At 53.5% G+C, this 18,288-nt stretch overlaps 1 protein-coding gene across 1 annotated transcript; it reads right to left on the bottom strand.

The window, feature by feature from the left end:
• Window positions 1-120: 120 nt before the first annotated feature.
• Window positions 121-17,322, bottom strand: STRIP2 (striatin interacting protein 2; the record flags this gene model as incomplete). The annotated part of the gene is made up of 20 exons (XM_035340340.1): window positions 121-2,093; window positions 3,803-4,007; window positions 4,204-4,308; window positions 7,041-7,107; window positions 8,624-8,724; window positions 10,103-10,229; window positions 10,627-10,724; window positions 11,402-11,476; window positions 11,710-11,781; window positions 11,899-11,962; window positions 12,612-12,677; window positions 13,696-13,919; window positions 14,493-14,672; window positions 14,949-15,076; window positions 15,188-15,294; window positions 15,388-15,456; window positions 15,719-15,839; window positions 16,025-16,159; window positions 16,251-16,325; window positions 17,202-17,322. Coding segments are annotated over 20 exons (2,391 nt in total), but the record flags the coding sequence as incomplete, so codon positions are not given.
• Between the last annotated feature and the right edge of the window lie 966 nt (window positions 17,323-18,288).

Below are 18,288 nucleotides of genomic sequence, written 5' to 3'. Positions count from 1 at the left end.
CTGGCTGCAAATAGTAGCATTTATACTACATTTCCACCCCTAAAACAAACAAACAAAATTAACCACCGAAAGCAGCATTTAAATTGAGATGCACAAAGAAAAAAAAAATCAGTAAATGAATGAACTTCAGAAGTTGCTCTGGTTTATTTTGAACAAAAGCCTTTTTTTAAAAGGTGAGCAGGTTTACTAATGCTATTTCCTTGAAAAATGTCTTTTGCAAACCACATTGAGGAAACATTCCCAGTTTAATTCTACAGCACTAAGCACGAATCCTGCCACAACAAATACCCGTGACTTTATCACTTGTGCGCTTGCTACATCGATACAGCTAAAAGGGAGCCAAATTTTGCCCATGCTATATTAACACGTTTTTCTTTGACACCAGATCTGGTTTCGTAAGGGAGGAAACGTTAGCCCCGGGATTCCCTGTGCTGGACCGACAGCATTTTGTAGAAAAAGGTAAGAATTCTCAGACCCCGTCAGGATCCTGAAGGAAGCACGAGGAAGCCTTGCACGAGGGCTGCTGGCTGAGGAGAAAGGACGCAGGGCGCTGAGCAGAGGCTCACTCAGTGGGTTATCCCCTGCCCACGAGGGTTTTTCCTTGCTATAGAAAGCTCACAGCTCAGTTTGCTATTCACACTGTGAATTCTGGACTGCAGCATCTGCTGTTTTCATCATGTGATGGCAGCAAAGTGTTACCCAAAGCACTCTTCCTTCCCACTTAGAGGAAAAAGCCAAAAACCTGTGCAAAAATCAGGTTATTTTCAGGAAGATGGGGCATTTACTTTCTGCTCTAGGGCTAGAAGGGCTAAAGAGCAGTGAAGAAAGCAACCTGGAAACCTAATGTTGCGGTACTTATCCTTCAAAACCAATCAGCCTGCTGCACTTTGTTTCCCTGCATGGACGTTTTAATGGAGCATCTTGATGGATGAGGAAGTAATCCTTTACGTGGCACTTTCAGACGTCTTGTAGTTTGGGTCTGTAACTTCTGTGCCAATAATTCTGGGCTCATTCCAGGTGGAGAGAGAGATGGCAATCAACGTCCTCGGCAGCTCTAAGCAACGCACAGCTCACTGTGCACCTTACTCCAATACAAGTGAATGAAGTGGTGAAGCAAAGTGGAGCAGTGGAAAAGGTAATTACTATCCCTCGTGAAGGGTGCAAAATCATCAGTTACAGAAGAACGTCTCCACCTCAGGCTGCACAATCCCAGCAGCAGTACTAGCCTGGGGACAAGTGGTAATATCATCTCCGTTGGCCAAGTCAACTTGTCACCTGTGCTCGAGATCGCCACCGAGTGCCACCTATTTTCCACTTCGTCAGGGAACCAGGGCATCTTGCTCACAGCACTGGGGTGTCTGGAGCACGTTCTTGGACCTCCGTAACTGGATAAATGAAAAAAAATCGAGCACAGCATGGGGCGTTTGGGGAAGATGGAGACCTTCCACAGCTCAGATTCTCTTAGGACAAACTTGCACGCGTGAACCAAGCAAAGGGACAGCCCAGACTCTGATCTCTCGTGCACTGGTGTAAATTTGGAGTGAAAAACGGGTGAGGATGCTGCTGACACTGCCACCAGCATGATGCTGAAACCCGGCCCTTGGCCGCTGTGTGGGTTCATTGCTACCACACTGTCTCCAAGAGGTCACCCCAAAAGGAAGACCTCCAAAGAGATGACAGTTGCGTACCAGGGGGGCTTGGGTAGATACAGTGAGGCCTGGCCTCTTTAGAAAGATGGTCATTTTTTTCCAGTCTTACTCAAGAACCCCCAGGTCCAAAATCACCTTCCTCAGCCCTGGGGTCCTCACCAGGGTGGGACGGTGGCAGGTGACGGGGTGGCTCTCACTGGTAGTGCAGCAGCTCTTCCCAGCGGATGGGCTGGGAGAACACCTCCCGTTCCAGCCACAGCTCATAGGAGCAGTGGAAGTCCTCGGGGAGCTCCAGCCGCTGGCCCAGCACGCTCTGCAGGCAGTTGTCCACCGGCGCAAACTCCGAGTCCTGGGGCTTGTCGTACCTCCGGCTGTTGAAGGCTTCGATGTTGGCTCTCAGGGTGCATTCTTCAGCCTGGAAGTCCCACGGTCTGGCATCGATATCTAGGTTCAAGAAGAAACAAGACCACAGCATTGTGGAGAAAATGACTCTGGTATGGTTTGACCAAAAGAAAGAATGAAGAATTTACAGCAGTCATGTGCCTGAACTAACCAGAGTATTATATTAGCCGCTCGGCTATTCCTAATTCTATGGTAATTATTATTCATAATCAGTTGCTGTTATGCATGCATTGAAGGTATTTAAATAAAATATATTAAAATCACTTGTAAATTCAGCAGAACTTCATGCAGAAATGCAATTATTTCTGGCCTTCAGCATGCTTTAAGGACTCCATACAATTACAAAGCTCCTGCTTTTTTTGGGAAGGCCCCACCACTTTTACTGAAGATCTCCGCAGATGTCTGAGGCAGAGATCAAGATTTAAAGGTTAGAGCTAAAACCTCACAAATTTAATATAAGCTACTGAAAACAAAGGTTTTTAAAATGTGGGAAGCTAACAACTGACTGTAATAACCACGGTATTTTAAACATGTAATATTATGTAAATATGTACCATTTCCAAAAAATTAGCATTTCAAAACTTGGTCTTTATGAGCTCTAAAGCAATATGAACCAGCCATTCGCTCCACAAAGGGTCAGCAAATTCGCTGGCAAGGTCTCAGCAGTGCTGAAAGGAGGGAGAAGTCCAAGCTGCATCTCAATCCAGATACACCAAGCTAATAATAAACCCTCGGGGAAAAACCCTTCCGGATCTCGTCTCGGAAAGCCAAGTGCTGGCACAGCAAAGCGTCCAGGTCAAGAAGCAGCGCCTGCTGAGTAGTGAATTATGCGATCGCGGGCATCAAGAAGCCCTGCTGCTGCATTCAGCCCTGCAGGGAAGATGAGTGCGCTGAGCAAGGCAGCGAGGCGATAGAAATCCCCGTAAAGGAAAGGGAGTCCCCAGCCTTCCCCAGCCCTCTGGCTCTATGGACATCTGGGGAACTCCAGCCTTAAGGGGGAAATTAAAAATAGCGAGTCTCGTTTTGGTTCTGCTGAATCGGTGGCACAGCAGCATCACAACTCTCAAAAGCGTGCCCGTCTTCAGAAAATAAATTACATCTTTTACAGTGGAAATTAGCACCCTAATTATAATGCCTCTCTCCCCTGTAAGGAAGCCAAGATGTCAGGCCTTTACGTCTCACCCTGTCTCCTTTTGACACAGGGATGCTACCCAATTTTTCTGTTTAATCCTCTTTAAAAAAAAAAAAAAAAAAGATGTACTCAAAGCAACAGTTCAGGACCATGTTATTAAGCCTTCTAAAAATACAGCTTTAGGCCACGTAAGAGCTGTTTAAACAGACCGGCACGTCTTCAGCTTAAGGATCCTCAGCATCCGCCGTTGTTTCTCCGGCGTGCTCAGTAGGGCTGCCGCCCAGATCCCAAATCTGTGGCTGCCCCAGGCAAGCACGTTTGGTGCGGAGCAGGTCAGTGCCTCAATGGCAAAAGCCATCGGTTTGGGAATGCAGAATTGGAGAGCTGGGTTTGGTGGAAACTCATCCTGAAGACCTCGTGTGACCATATCCCAGCCTGATCTGATTATTCCCAACTTCCCTCATGCAATTGTGTCCCTCCTGATGGTGCCGAATGGTACCTTAAGGCCTCCGAAAAAAATCCCCAGTGCTGACCCAACCATCTTTATGGGATCCCAGCAAGTCCTAGGACAAAACAAGCCCCAAACCCCAGCACGATGCCTGTCCCTGGCACTGCTCACCGTTGCCGTAAGCCCAGTCGTCGTTCATGCGGTGCCGCACCTTCTGGTAGATGGCGGACATGGTTTTCATGTTGCTCTTCCTCCACTGGCGCCCCAGGTACTTGGTCTGGATTTTGAGCAGTTTGAGGACGTAGAGCTGCATCATGGCCTGCTTCACCTTCAGCGCTCGCTTCAGTATCGGGGCCGACTTGAAGACTACCAGCATCTGCCAAGAAAGCAACGCAAGTCGAGGCCACGAGCTCAAGAAAGCAAAGCAAATACTGCCTGTGGTGCTTCCACGTCGTACAAACCCCGAGCAGACAGAACAGAGGAGTTCAGCATACCCCAAAACTCCTGCAGGGGGCTCGAGGATTGTAAAAATAAATACTATTTGCAGGAGGAGAAGTATTTCTCCGCCTTACCATCGTCCTCGAGTGTTTCCACTTGGTCAGCTTGTTGAGGATCCTCAGCAGGTTGATGCAGGAGAATAGGTTTCTCCAGCAGAACTGGTTGTTGTCTCCGGCTTCCTGCAAGAGGAGAGGAGGAGAGGGAAGGGGGTGACCCTAAGGGCAGCTCTGCCCCGTGCTGAATGCCCTCCCTGATGCCCTTCGGTGGCACAAATCTTATTTCGGCTGAGCGGTGGAGCCACCTCCTTGCCTGGGCTATCATCATCCCCAGGAAAAGTGCTCTGAAAGCCTCGGACAAAAAAATCGTCATTTTTAGTTTGTATTTGGGTCTTGAAGAGGGCCCAAGATAAATCCCGTTGCTCTGTCAAGGGGAATATGTATTTTAGTAGATCTCTATTTGTTGTTTTACAGAGCAAATTACAGCCTGGCCATCACCACTGCTTGGAGAACGGCTTTTTGTTAAATATAGAAATTAATTCCTAAATTACCACATGCTTAGAGGCTGCATTACGGACAAATAAAAGACAAAATGATGAAGGATGACAAACAGCAGCGTTCCTGTTGGGAGGACGGGACGCTTCTGTAGCAGAGAGCCTCGCCAGCTTAAGTGCAGCTCCTACGTTATTTGACATATTGGCTGTATAATTTAAGATATTAGCTGTACCTCAGCACCCCCGGCTCTGGCTTGTGTAAACAGCGCCCGTGGCATGTTTGAGCTGTAATTCCAGCGGCACGGCAACCTGTTCTGTTTGAACAGCACAGAGCACAGCACAAGTGTCCCACAAATAACCTACTTGGGGCTGAGAGCAGAAACGAGTGCTGCTTAATTTATAAGCCACTTACAGCAAGCTGCAGCCTTAACCACGGGAAAAAAAAAAAAATCCCGTTCACGTTCTGGGCACCCTCGGGAGGAGAGTTTGGATGAGACGCTTCTGTCAGCGCCTAATCCAGCTCTGAAGCTAGGTTTACCAAGAAAATCCTGCCAGCGTAATACCTTTGTTCTTAAAAGCAAGCATCAAACCCCTTGTTTCAGTAAGCTGCTAAAAGTGCTAGCGTACGGATAAGCTGTAGAGGCCAACGAGAAATAAATCTGCCAGTTGGGAGCACTGTAATTCCGGGATTTTGGTAAAAACCGCTCGGAGAAAATGCACTCTTCTGCCAGCAGAGGCTGCGACTGTGCTGGAGGCTCCTGCGCAGCAGAGCGCAGAGGCAGGATGTCACCGAGATGCCACCAAAGGGGAGAGACGGTGGCCAGGAGGGGTCTGAGGAGCCTGAGCCATGAGAGGATGGATGATACCCCTGCTGTCCTGCCAGGATTCATCCACTCCTGATTTATCGTGTGGGAGCAGCAGCTACCGACAGCCAGAGGGTCCCTCCTCTGGGAACGGCGCTGCCGAGCGTGTCCTAGTTTTCCGTGGAAGCAAACCAAGCACGCCCGCCTGTATTCAGCCCACTGGCAGCACAAGTTTCTGTTAGATCTGCTAAGAAATGTGTTACGGCTGCGATGTTAAAATCAGTGCATCAGGGTTAAAAAAAAAAAAAAAGAGAGAAAAGGCCAAAACTGCAGAAAATGTTGGCTGAAGAAAAGAAACGCAAATACGTGCAGAAACACATCTCTGAAGAACCAGGCTGTGTTTAATTCCTATCAAAATGCAGTGTCTAATTAACAGGAACACACCCTGCGTCATTTCTAGACGTGGAGCCAACCAATAAAAACAAGGAGAAAAAAAAAAAGAGAGAAAAAGAAAACTGGAACTTAATTGTCACCTGCCTGAACCTCTCCAAGTAGCTCTGCAGGAGCCCTCCCTAGCAGCAGCCCAGGCTCAAAGTCCCACTTTCCAAAGGAAAAAAAGGCAGGTTTAGGTTTCTTCCAGCCAGACATCGCATTTTCCTTGAGGGGCTCTGAGATCCCGCATTCACAAGCATCCTCCCAGAGGCATGCACACGCAGCAGCACTCCGGTTGGCTTCTGCACGTCTAATTAAATTAGTCTCCGGCGAGGATAACACCCCTGTGTGCCGGAGGGAAGCAGTGGCTGGTGGATGGGGCGGTATGTTACGTTTGTTCAGCACTGAGCACAGCAGAAATGCATCCTTACACCGCATATTGGATATAAAACAAATAACCTGCCTAGGGGTGAGCGCAGCTCCCAGGCTGGGGAGCCGACCCTGCTGCGAAAACAGACCTGCAAATATTTTCCCTAGGAAAGTTCAGTTTTCTCTTAGAGCCACAAAAACCTAGCGTGAGCCTAAGGACCGGCGCGGAGCGATCGGTGACACGTCGCTAGATGTCCCCATCGGGCCAGGATGCGGCCGGTGGGAGCCCAGCGGGGCTGGCGGGGACCCTCTCACCTGGACCCATCGTGCTGGCTGGCCTCCATAATCATAGAATCAGAGACCATGGGGTATCCCGAGCTGGAAGGGACCCATAAGGATCAAATCCAACTCCTGCTAATGCCTCAGGCTCCTCTCCGCAGGGAATTTGGTTTTATTCCTTCATCTACTCTACGGAGCGTGAGCGCTGAGCAATTAAAGCCTGGGAGGCAACAGCCTCTGGCCGAAGCCTTTTTAGAAGCAGGCTCTCTAGTTTGGAGAAGCAAAAGGGAAAACTTTAAGCACAACGACTTGTATAGAGTGTACAAAGCCTGCCTGTGTCTCCTGCCCCACCTCCCCACAGCCGGTAACAAGTCAGAATAGAGAGGAATAGGGAGGAATTTTCTAGTCTGGAGGGGAGGGAAAAATTCTAATTTGGGACTGGCTGGGTATAGAGAGGGCAGAAAAAAATAAATCAAAAATCCTTCCTGACCTTCCCACGTAGGACAATACTGTTACAAGGAGCCTGTGTGCTGCTTACCAGGCTTTCTGCAGTGAGCTCGGGCAAGTCGTGGACCGTACAGTGCGGATAATCCAGGACTGAGATGCTGCAGAAGATGGGAAAGGAGGGACTCGTTATGAAACAGGTTGGCACAAGAGCAACTTTTTAGGATGATCTATGAGACTACGTCCAGCAACCTGCAACGTCTTCCTGCCCCGTGCCTGGGGTCTGAGTTGCCAGGGCAGAGCCACCTCTGGTGACAGCATCTGCCCAGCACCAGCAGCATCCTCCCAGGCTCCCAGCACCACCACTGCCCCGTGCCTCGGCTTAACGGAGCACACCGAGCCCGTCCCGAGCCTGTCCCAAGTGCATTAGTGAGGGCTCGGAAGATCTGGATCCATTAAGACATGGCAGATTAGTTATTCATATGGACACAAACACAAAAAAAAAAAAAAAAAAAAAAAAAACACAAAACCAAGCACATACAAAAAGCAGATCTTGGGTTAAAACGCAGACATCTGACAGAATATTAAAAGCAAGAAAATGCATGGCAAGGGCATCTGGGTTTATTGCCATTGTAAAAGTAGCCAAACTAAAACTCTATACATATTTTATATAAATTATATATTAGATACAGTTATAAATTAGATTAGTTTTTTATATTTTATATAAATCGACAGTTTATATATATTATATATCATATATAAATATATATTTTGTTTGGCTATGTAAACTATATATTAAATATTATACATTATATATATAATGTATAGCATATATACTGTATATATGATGTATATAATGTACAATATATGATATATACATGTACACTCACTGATGCTATCCATGCCCCAAGACACGCACAGATCTAAAATGAAGCCTGCACTGCCGACCACGCAGCTTCAGCCCTTCCGTCCCCGTCTTTGCCGCTTGCTGCTTCCAAGTCCAGCAGCTGAGCCACAGCTCAGCCACCACGGAGCCAGCAGGAGATCAGGGTAGAGACCCAAGGTCGAGAGATGCCCTAAGTCAGGCTAAACTTCACATGGACTGTCCACGAGGATGGATGCTCCTCGCGGGCTCCCAGGTGCCATGGCCCTGACACAGGGCAGGGAGCAGGTACAGCCCTGATGTCCCAGCTCAGCGCCGCACGCCACCCAAGTACTAGCATCGCTGCTGCCACCTCCCACCCCGACATCGCCAGGCTCAAAAGGGAAAAGGCAGCGACAACTACGTGAAACCTGAGGGAGTCAGGAAAGCTGAATTTTGGCTATAAAAAGCAGAGAAGACCCAGAAGGCTCTGCCCCACCTCGCCTTTGTGAAGCTGTGGTCCACAGATGCCTGGGGACAACGGATTGCTTGCCAGGAGGCCATGCAGAGATGAAAACCAGCCCAGTGAGAGCGAGATGGGTCTGTGTGTGCCTCAGCAGTGAGCGAGAGGCTGGAAACCCCTGCCCCGATGGGGAAAACCCCATCGGGCAGGAGGGATTTGCTCCCCTCCGTGCAGTGCGCTGCCCCGGAGCCACGCTGGGGCCAGCGGTCACTCAGCCCCACCACGTGTTTGGGGTCTTCATGCACATTCCTCCCTGCTCCACCACCTCTCTCTCCCCCAGAAGCGGCTGTACCTGTTTTTGGCAGTGATATAAGACATGATGTTTTGGTTGAAGAACTTCAGGATCAGCGGGATGCAGTTGGCAAACACCAAATGCTGGGACACGTACTCAAACTGAGGAAGAGAAGTGAGATGGGTCAGCGTTAGCGGGAACAACCAGGAGCGTACGCTGGGAATGGAAACCCATTTCCAGTTGGAAGCAATGCCGTCTCGATGGTTTGCTCTAGACCCTGGCAGACCATCTTCCCCGTGCAGAAGTCTGCTCTATAAGGCTTGCACCATATACAACAACTCCCACCGGCGGGGAAAATGCATTTGCCATATGGTGAGCATCCAGCCTCTGTGTTTTAGGGTTAGCTTCCGTTTAGGGACACCTAGGGAGTGCAGGTCGCTTTTCAAGATATAATCTGCAACAAAATACTATATGGGGAAGGAGGAGATAGAGCTACTACGAGAGAAAATTGAGAAATTCCTACTGCAGCACATGCTAACCCAGCCCCTTTATAAATGCTGACTGAAAAAAGTACCCTTACCTCTATACATGCTTTTAATTTCTCTCCCCCTCTAAACGTTAAAAAGTCTGGGTTTGCATACCACAACAGATCTCCACCGCCCTCTAAAGGAGGGATATAACCAGCAGATCTCCCATTCACACAGCCCATGCCGTCCGACCCCGTCCCATCCTGCTCTGCCCACCCTATCCACGGCTCTCACCATCCATCACCCAAAACGCGGGAGGAAGGAGCAGCTTGCTCCCACACCTCAAAAATAAGAATAATAAATAAATTAAAATAATAATAATAATAATAATAAAAACACAGCGAAGGCAGGATTGGATTTTTTTTTCCATTTTATCCACTCCAATACATGGATTTCTATTTAGCCTCATTTACATGTATATACATCAGTGGGCTTCATAAAACGGATGGATGTGATGGATTTTTACCATGTGGAACCCTCTTAAATAACAAACAAACAAAAAACCACCACCTACTTAGCAAAAATCAAATTGCATCTGGGACCCTGACCTTCAGCTCTGCTGAAACCGGAGCCCGCAGAGCTTGACCCTGCCGGGGGGCAGAGGACCAGCTTGGCTGGCCTCACGAGGCCCCACCCAGCACCACTGGAGGGTCTTGGGGTCTCGCCTAATCCCTATTGCCCTCCCCTTCTGCCAGGGAAGGCTCTTCCTTGTGAGACCTCCGGAGTTTTACCCCCATCAGCTACAGCGTGAGTTCTGCCAGCAGTCTGGGAACTCGTTCCACGTGGGTGGAAGCGATTCCGTCAAAACACAGCCATATGGCAGGCAGGTTATCCCTGCGTGAGTAACTCCACAAAAAAAAAACATGTCCTGGGGCTAGGGTTTGTCTCTCCAGAAAAGCCACCCACAGCTCCTAGAGGACACGATTCCTGAAGAGGTCCTCCACGAGAGCACCGCGGGACACGCCGGCTGCACGAGCAGCTTGGCGGTGGCCGACCCCTTCTCGGCGCTCACCTGGTAGATGTGGTTGAGCTTGAGGTGCTTGAGGAGCAGCAGCAGCAAAGCCGAGATGCTCTTCACGATAATCTCCTTGTGTCTGTTCACATCAATGCCCAGCTTCATGCTCTGCAGGACGGTGATGCTGGGTTGGAGGGAAAGAAGGTAAGGGCGCTGCGGGTACATGAAGGGACTGGCGCACTCGGATCCATCTGGAGAGGCTCCACAGGGACCTTCCAGGTCTTGTTTCTATCCCCTTCTGCCCCCATTTCTGTGGCTTTCACCCCTCTGCCTCGACAGCAGCAGCAGAACCACAGACTCACGTAGGTTGGAAGAGACCTTCAAGATCATCGTGTCCAACCATCAACCGGACCTACTGCGTCCCGTCACTAAACCACGTCCCAGGAGCTCGGATCTATCCAAAGAGCCATCCCCAGATCTGGAGCCCCCTGAACCTCTTGGCAAACCCCAACTCTCCCACTTGGTCCAAGACTTCACGTCGCAGCGGGGACGGCTGGTGGCCAACCTCCCTGGGGACTTACGGCATCTCTTCCGGCAACACGTCTGCCAGGATGTTGATGGAGTCGGTCTTGGCTTTGGAGGTAGGCGCTGCAGCAAGGAGGATCTTCAGCAAAGCTATCTGCAGAGGAAGGCAGGTGTGAAGGGATGGTCTTGGGAAGGGGGAAATTCCTTCCTTCTCCTTCACTTGCTGGAGCTGGACAACTTCAAGCCAACTCAACGGGGTTTCAGCAGCCCAAGCTCCACTCACGGTGATGGACTGACTATGCCAAGCCTCAGCCTTTACACCCTGGGCAGGCAAGCCAGTTGCAGCTCTGTTTTGGCATTACTTGATGCACCTGACCTCTAGCAGGATGGATAAATTAATGCAAGAGTCGCCTGGAGCTTAACGCATTAAATCTGTTTGTCTCTTCCTATGGACGTGGTGCACGTGGCCCACCAACATCACAAGGTAGTTGAATTTTGGGACACATGTAGTGTGTGAGAATCTCTTGGGGCTATGGGAAAGCTGCAAGGGATGTCCCCCAGGGAACATCACACCTTACAGACTCCCCATGAGCTGCTGAGAGCGCTCCCCAGGTTGGCAGAGACCTGAAGGCATTGCCCCCTTGTTTGCAGAGCCACCCAAAGCGACGCGATGGGGCAGTTTGGTTCCTGCTCGAGGGAACCCTGACACACAAAGCTTGCTTCTTGGGGTCAGACAATGCCTGCACCCATGCACAATGGCTTGTCGGCTCGCCGTTTGGCACCATTCCCTGCTCACAAATGCGTTTTTAATTTTGAAAAACACGGGCTTACCATGTACTGGGGGAGGTTGTATAGCATGGCTCGATACAAGATCTCACAAGGGGTTTCTTGGACTTCCTCTTCCCCCTGTAGCACGGAGAAACTTTAGAAACAAGGGGAGAAAAACTATCCCTAGTCTGCACGCCTGAGGTATGTCAGTCACCTCCCTAAAACCTAACTTGAGGACTTAATGATTTGGTCACGATACGGTGTTTTAGAGCAAGGAGCATCCAAGGTGTGTTTAAGGATCAGGGAAAATGTGTGGATTTCTGTGAATTCCTCCACGTGTCCGTTTAGTGACGGGGAGCACACCTCCTTACCAGAGACATGGGGCACTTCTCCAGCTCCTCCTCGTTCTTGATCTGGACGTCCGAGATGGAAATGTACTTGTGCTGGCAAAACACACAGAGGCAGAGCAATTCCACAGCTGCGGGAGGGAACGCTGAGCAGCGACAACACCCGCGGCCTTCATTTGTACCCGAGGTAAGCGCGCAGGCGCCGTGCCTTACCTGCTTCAGCGTCCTCACGCTTTCGTGAATTGGCCGTGGAAGCCCTATCAGGGTCTCGGTGTCTCTGGAGGGGAGGACGAAAGGTAAGTACAAGGCTGGGGAGGCGATCCCACTTCCATCTCACACGAGGTGAAAGGAGGGAGCCCGTTGGCCACCGAATGCAGCCCGGACGGGTGGGGAATTGGGAGAGGTGTTGGCATGGGCTGCCCACCTCCCACCTCCTCCCCAGCAAAGACTGCAGTAGAGAGGGGCGATGTTGGGAAAAGGATCTGGGTGAAAGCAGGTCTCTGTCCTGACCGTGCTCAGCACCACACCTGCAAACCAACACGTCCTGTACACCCTGCGGGCCCGGGCCAGGATGACTGCTCTCGCAGCTTCATTTGTTCATTTGTCTGTAATCTGCTGGGGATATTGGACCACCCAGACTCCTCCCCTCATCGTGGGCTCTTGCTCGGGCCATGGGTCACTTATTCTGGGCTAGGTCTGATTTTTAATAGAAGGAGGTCCCCAGAGGCCAGCGTCCCCACGGACGCGTTCTACCAACGCTGAGCTCAGTGCTGCAGCCCCAGCAAAACCCAGCGCTGCTCCGCACCAAGGTACAAATTAGGCTGGTTGACCTGAGAACACCCGAGCTCTGTGGGTTAATTTGCAGTTAAATTGCACCGATGGGAGCTAGGGGACAGCTCCGTCCATCCTGCACACGTGACACTCACTGTCCCAGAGTGAAGCCGATGAATTTGTTCCGGCTTGCCTCCAGGAAATGCTCGATGTCTTTCTGTCTGATGGAGCAGCAGAGAAACGAGAACGAGAAGGGAGGAAAAGAGACATTTATCAGGACGCAGCCTCCGCTGCCTAGAAAGAGCTCCCGAATGGGGCTGGCAAGAACCTTTTAGCTTTCTAGGATCGATTTCTCGAGGTCTTAATAGCTGCTGGCTACCGTCACCGTTGCTCACAACGTGAGCCAAAACCATCTGCATTTGCTGAGCAGCTCCACGGGAGAGGGAGAGTAAATGGCGAGCGGTTCCCCATGACCAGCACCTCGTTGTACAACTTCTGTGCTTTGAGCACATGCACCTACAAGTAGCACTTGCTCCTTTGGGGCAAACAAATGTGGTCTCCACAGCCTCGCAGAGCTTAACCCGTCACTGCCCCCACAGCAGAAAGCTGCGTTTGCTCCTGCGTTTTAAGGATACTGGATTAAATCCAGGCTTTGGATCAGCAGCAAAAAGCTCGCATGGATTTGAGGGAAGAAGCAGAGGATTTCACCCTCCTTTCCTAACCCTCCTCCATATCACATGTAGCAGAATTGGTCTTAGGAAGGGAAGGCACCATTTTTTTATCAGCTGTATTTCTCCCATTTCTCACCCTACAAGGCCACTCAGGAAGGCTTCGTTTGGCAACACAGGAGTCCCACTCAACGAGCAAGAGCCCCTTTCATTAACCAGATGATTAATCAAGGACCCTGCCCTACCAAGACCCATCGGCGCCGGTTGGGACAGCTCACCCTGCTCCCAGCCCACGGGCCCTGCTCCCACAGCAACTCCTTCCCAGTGCACCCGGGCTTTCCAAAATGGGATTTCCACTCCTTGGTCAGCCTTGGCCACACTTGGCTTGTAAAGTCAAGCTAAACCCAGCCCAGCAGGGGCCAACCGAGACCAAAGAAGAAGTGGAGTCACTCCAGCTCAGCTTGCCAGGAGCCAACACACTTGCCACGGGCGGACGTTCAGCCTGTAATGAGCTCCAGGACAGGTAGCTGGTAGGGCTGGGGAGGACGGCAACGCAACCAGCTGGATTTACCTGACCTTGGGGGCCCAGGGGAGGCCTTTGGGGAACGACACCCTTTCAATAGGTGGGCGCTGGGCTGGCATTGCGGGGATAATCGCATCCCGCTCCATCAGGTCCAGCTCCCCCTCAATCCCGCTGTCCACGTCGTCACCCTCTTCTTCGTCGATTCCTGCTTCGTCGTTCTTGAAGGGGTCTCTCTCGTTGTAGATATCCAAACTGTCCTGCTTCATCAGGGGCTGCAGCAGAAGGGGATGGAGAAACTGAAGTTACACCACAGATTTCATTTCCCTCCCAGCCACCAGCATCAGACATCTCCATCCTGGAAGGACCGAGCTCCCAGATGTTCCCTGGTGAGGATTTCCCTTCTATCTGTTGCCACCAAAGCCTGGACAAGGAACAAGCTCCCTCTGTACCTCCAACCTTGTCTCTCTGGGAGGTGTGGCCCCATTTCCACCTTAATTGTTGGAGCTACCGCCCAATATCTCCCCCATAGCACAAGAAGTGTTTCATCCCACCATAACCCTGCAATGCCAAGAACTGAGCTAAAGGAAGATGAGCCTGCTGCGAGCAGCTTGGTGCTCAGCGCTTATCAGCCTTTAGCCATAGGGTCAGGACGTCCTCTCGCTTCCTCCGGACCAAGCGCTCGCAGGGCTGATCTGCAGCAGCTTTTATAAGCTGAGAAATGCAGGAGCGCTTGGAAGGGGAAGGAAAACATGCTCCCGAGCACAGGCTGGCTCCCTGAGCATGATGAAACTCCTCCCCATGAGAAAACCCTGGTCCACGTCCCAGGAGGATGTGCTCGCCCTTACCCGCCGGCTCCGGTGCCCTCGCTTCTGCTGCTCCACGAGCTCGATGCAGTAGGTGGGAGGCGAGGCGGCGCGCATGCTGCGCATCACCTGGATGCTGTCCTCCGGCAGGGGCGGCAGGCCCAGCTCCTCCCTCTTCCTCACCTTCATCGCCTGCAGGGCTTCAAATCCTCCCAGCGTGAACTAGGGGCCAACGAGAGAGGTGACGGAGCAGGCAGGGGAGGTCCCTCCCGCGCCGCGCAGCTCTTCGGGGCTGCCCGGGGAGCAGTGGCTTGAGGTTATCAAACTGGAGAGCTGAGGATGGAGAAACCTCGTCCCAGAGGGAACCGTTCACCTCGGTCAGCCTCTTGTGCCATCCTAAATAACCCCGCTGTGGCTGGACTGATCAGTGGGGAGTGTCCAGGCCACACAGTGCCGTTCTGAGTTACCAGGTTCTGGGAAAGGAAGGCTTTCACGCACCAGGAGCACCTTCCAGAGCAGGAGCAGGACCTTCCTCATGGGGAAGTGGGGAGCGTGGCCACTGCAGAACTTGGTCACCATCGTGAAGAGCAGAAGAGCAAACGGCTCTTCGGTGCGCACGGGGAACCCTGGCGGGGAGAGGGACCAGGAGAAGGTTTAGAGCCCCATCCCCGAGGTCTCCCCAAGGACCTGGGGTAGCAAAGGGACCTCGATGGCGCACGAAGACCCCTGAGGCTCACCCAGCTCCATCCTGAAGGTCTCCCGGCAGCTTTTCCACTCCGGGGGATCCGACTCGTGCTCCACGCGGATGTTCTCCACCATCAGGTACATGACGCTGAGCAGCACCCTGCCGGGACAGCACGGCGGGGAGGTGACGCCGGGTCCCCAGCGCTTGTCCCTGATGCCAGCACCACGGCTGGCAGGGGGCAGAGGGGGGTACCTGAGCTCGGTGCTGTCGGCCAGCGAGATGGCCGGCTTCCGCAGGGCGCTGCTGCAGGCCTGGCTGTTGCTGCACGGCAGGGAAGGGACGAGCTCAGCACCAGCTGCTGGGCACGGGCTGCTCCTCACCCTGTCCCCAATCCTAACCCCAGTCCCAGCCCCAATTCCAGCCCACGGCCCCGGAGGTGGAGACGCAGCACTCGGGGCTGTGCCACCTTGCTGGTCCGCGGTGAGGAGGAGAATGAAAGGGCGGGGAAGAGGAGGAGGAGGATGAAGAAGAGGGCAGGAGGATGGGAAGAAGAGGAGGGTGAGGGCAGCGCAGGTCCTCTCACTCGATCTCCATGTTGAGCAGCTCCAGGAAGGCGGTGAAGGTTCCCAGCTGGTAGAGGAGGAAGCTGTTGTGCCGAGACCAGTGCAGGACATCGCCTTCGTTATCGCAGTCTCCAAACACGCCTGGAGAGGCCCCGAGGGAGGCAGTGGTTAGGAGGAAGCTGCCTTGGAGGCCCCGGGGCCATCCTGGGAAGGAGCTTTGCTGCACCGAGCTGGCACAGGGTTGCCACCCCGAGATGACATTTATCTCAAACCGCCTGCCGGAGCCAGGCAGGGGGTGCGCGGCCGCATCCGGACGCGGTCCTTACCCTGCGCCAGGTACAGGATGGCCCGTGCTACCTTGAGCCGCTTGTCCCTGTTGACCACCTCCAGCCCATCCAGCAGGTGCATGACGTAGGCCTTCTGCTGCGCCCCGTCCAGCTCCAGCCACCGCCGTCCCCGCACTGCGAAGGGGACACGACCACAGCCACCAGGTGGGTGCCGGCTGCAGCGGGGCAGCCCCAAGCCACGGGGTGCTGAGCCCGGAGCCGGTACCTTGGGTGCGAAAATCCTCCTCGAAGCATCTCCTGTTGGTGCTGAACTCGGGCTCCTCGGTGTAGCTGTACAGCTCTGATGGACAACGGGGTCGGCAGTGAGCCGGGGGCTTCCCCCTCCTCATCACTGCCAAATTCCTTGCGGGGCTCTGAGACGTCCCCACATGCCCGAGGAAATGGGGCAGAGATCTCAACTTGTCCCTGGGCCCTTCTGTACCTCCACCGGGCACCTGGTACCCACCCAACGCTACCAAGTTCATCATTTGCAGCCCTAATTCGCAGCCAGAGGTGGAGGCTTTGTACCCAAGGGGCAACAGGGAGGGCAGTGCAGATAGCCCAACTTGCCATAAAATCAGACAAAATCAGAAGAGGACCCGAAGCCCCACAGAGCCCCCCACGCAGCCGCATGATGCTCTGGTCTCGTCAAGCCTCGCTGCAGCTGCGGCTCCGGTTTCTGTTCCCCGGGGCTTTTCCCCCCTCCTCTTCCTTGCCCCTGGGCCGTTCCCACGCCCCTGCCCCGCTGCATCTGCAGCACCGTAGGGGTTTTTGGGGTAAATTTCTGTCCCCGTTCAGCCAATTTGCAAAGGGAGGGACTGCAGAAGCAGCCGTGCAGCCAGGCAGAACCTGCGCTGATTTCACGCTGAGCAGCTCGGAGGCTGTGGGACCTGTGCAGGGGGCTGGACATGGAGGGACACAGCGCTCTGCCTGTTCCTATATAATTCCTACAGCCCTGTGTAATAATTCCTACAGCAGCACCATGGGGGACCCCGGCAGTTTTGGGGTGGAAGCAGCCCCAGTCACTGCCCCGCAGGGAGATGTGGGACGGGGCCGTGAGCTGCTAAAAGCCTCGTGCTCTTTTAACGCCAGGACGATGCCACCCCTTAAACACCCCCCACCCCACGAGGACACCTGTTAACAGCAACACAGCCCCAAAGCGCCCCGCTGGCCCCACCTGACAGCTCCGCGCTGTGGCCGTCGGCATCCCCGTATCCAAACTCCAGGTTGGGGCAGTCCAAGGAGCCCTGAGGAGAGCAGCGGGGGCGAGTGGTGGGCGAGGGGGCTCGCACATCCCGGGGTCAGGAGCCATCAGGTCGGGGCTGCGAGGCTGCTCGGGGAGCGCGGTGCCGGCAGGATTTGTGCCGGAGCTCCCGCAGCCACCGCAGCGGGGACTCGTGTGTCAAAAATCTCAGCACGGGTCCCCAGGGCTTGGCCGGGCCGTTTGGCACGGGGCAGATTTGGGGAGGTGCGTGTAAAAATAGCACTCCCCGGCCCCCGCAGAGCCATGGCAAAGCCTGGGCAGGACCCGGGCAGGACCCCCCCTGGGGAGCTTTTTGAGAGCCCAACGTGTGCCCCCTGTCCCTCCTGGCTTAAAACCGAGGCCGGTTTGAAGCCAGGGCACCCATGGGGGATGCAGACCCAGCGCCGTCCCCATCCCCACGCCAGGTTTTGGGGTGCCCAGGCTGGGGGGGAGGCTGCAGACCCCAGCCCTGCAGCAGCTCCCGAGGAACTGGAGCGCGAAACCTGGTGGAGGAGTGCGGAGAAGTGGGGGATGGACGCACGGCTGGGCAATAAACGGGAAATAAAACAAATAACAAAACAAAACAAAACAAAATACCGATTTTAAAAAAAAAACGTGAAATAAATGCCCTTACCATCAGTTCCCCTCCTGGCAGCCAGGCTGGGACCGGGGCGCATTGGCCCCGTTAACTGTCCCCGTTAATAACACCGATGCCCCCCCCCCCCCCCCCCCCCCCGGGATGCACAGCTCAGATCCCCGATTTCTGCCCCATTTCTGCCCCGGTTTCTGCCCAGTTTTTGCAGCCCAGCACAGAGGCTGCAGAGCCCGGTCGGGGCGAGAGATCTGGGAAGCGGGGCGGCTCCGGGAGCGGAGGGGGGAGGGAAAGAGAAGCCCAGAGCCCCCCTCTGGCACCGACCCCGGGTGGGCACCCAGGGGCCGGGTCCCCCCGCGCCCTGCACCCGGTGTTCCCCTGGGGGGCTTCGTGCTGCCCGCGGACCCCCCCAATTGTCGGGGGGGGGGG

Source organism: Oxyura jamaicensis, chromosome 1 (assembly GCF_011077185.1).
Source record: "Oxyura jamaicensis isolate SHBP4307 breed ruddy duck chromosome 1, BPBGC_Ojam_1.0, whole genome shotgun sequence".
Classification (NCBI taxonomy): domain Eukaryota; kingdom Metazoa; phylum Chordata; class Aves; order Anseriformes; family Anatidae; genus Oxyura; species Oxyura jamaicensis.
Note: the sequence above shows the minus strand (reverse complement) of the source record. Positions and strands in the feature narration are given on the sequence as shown.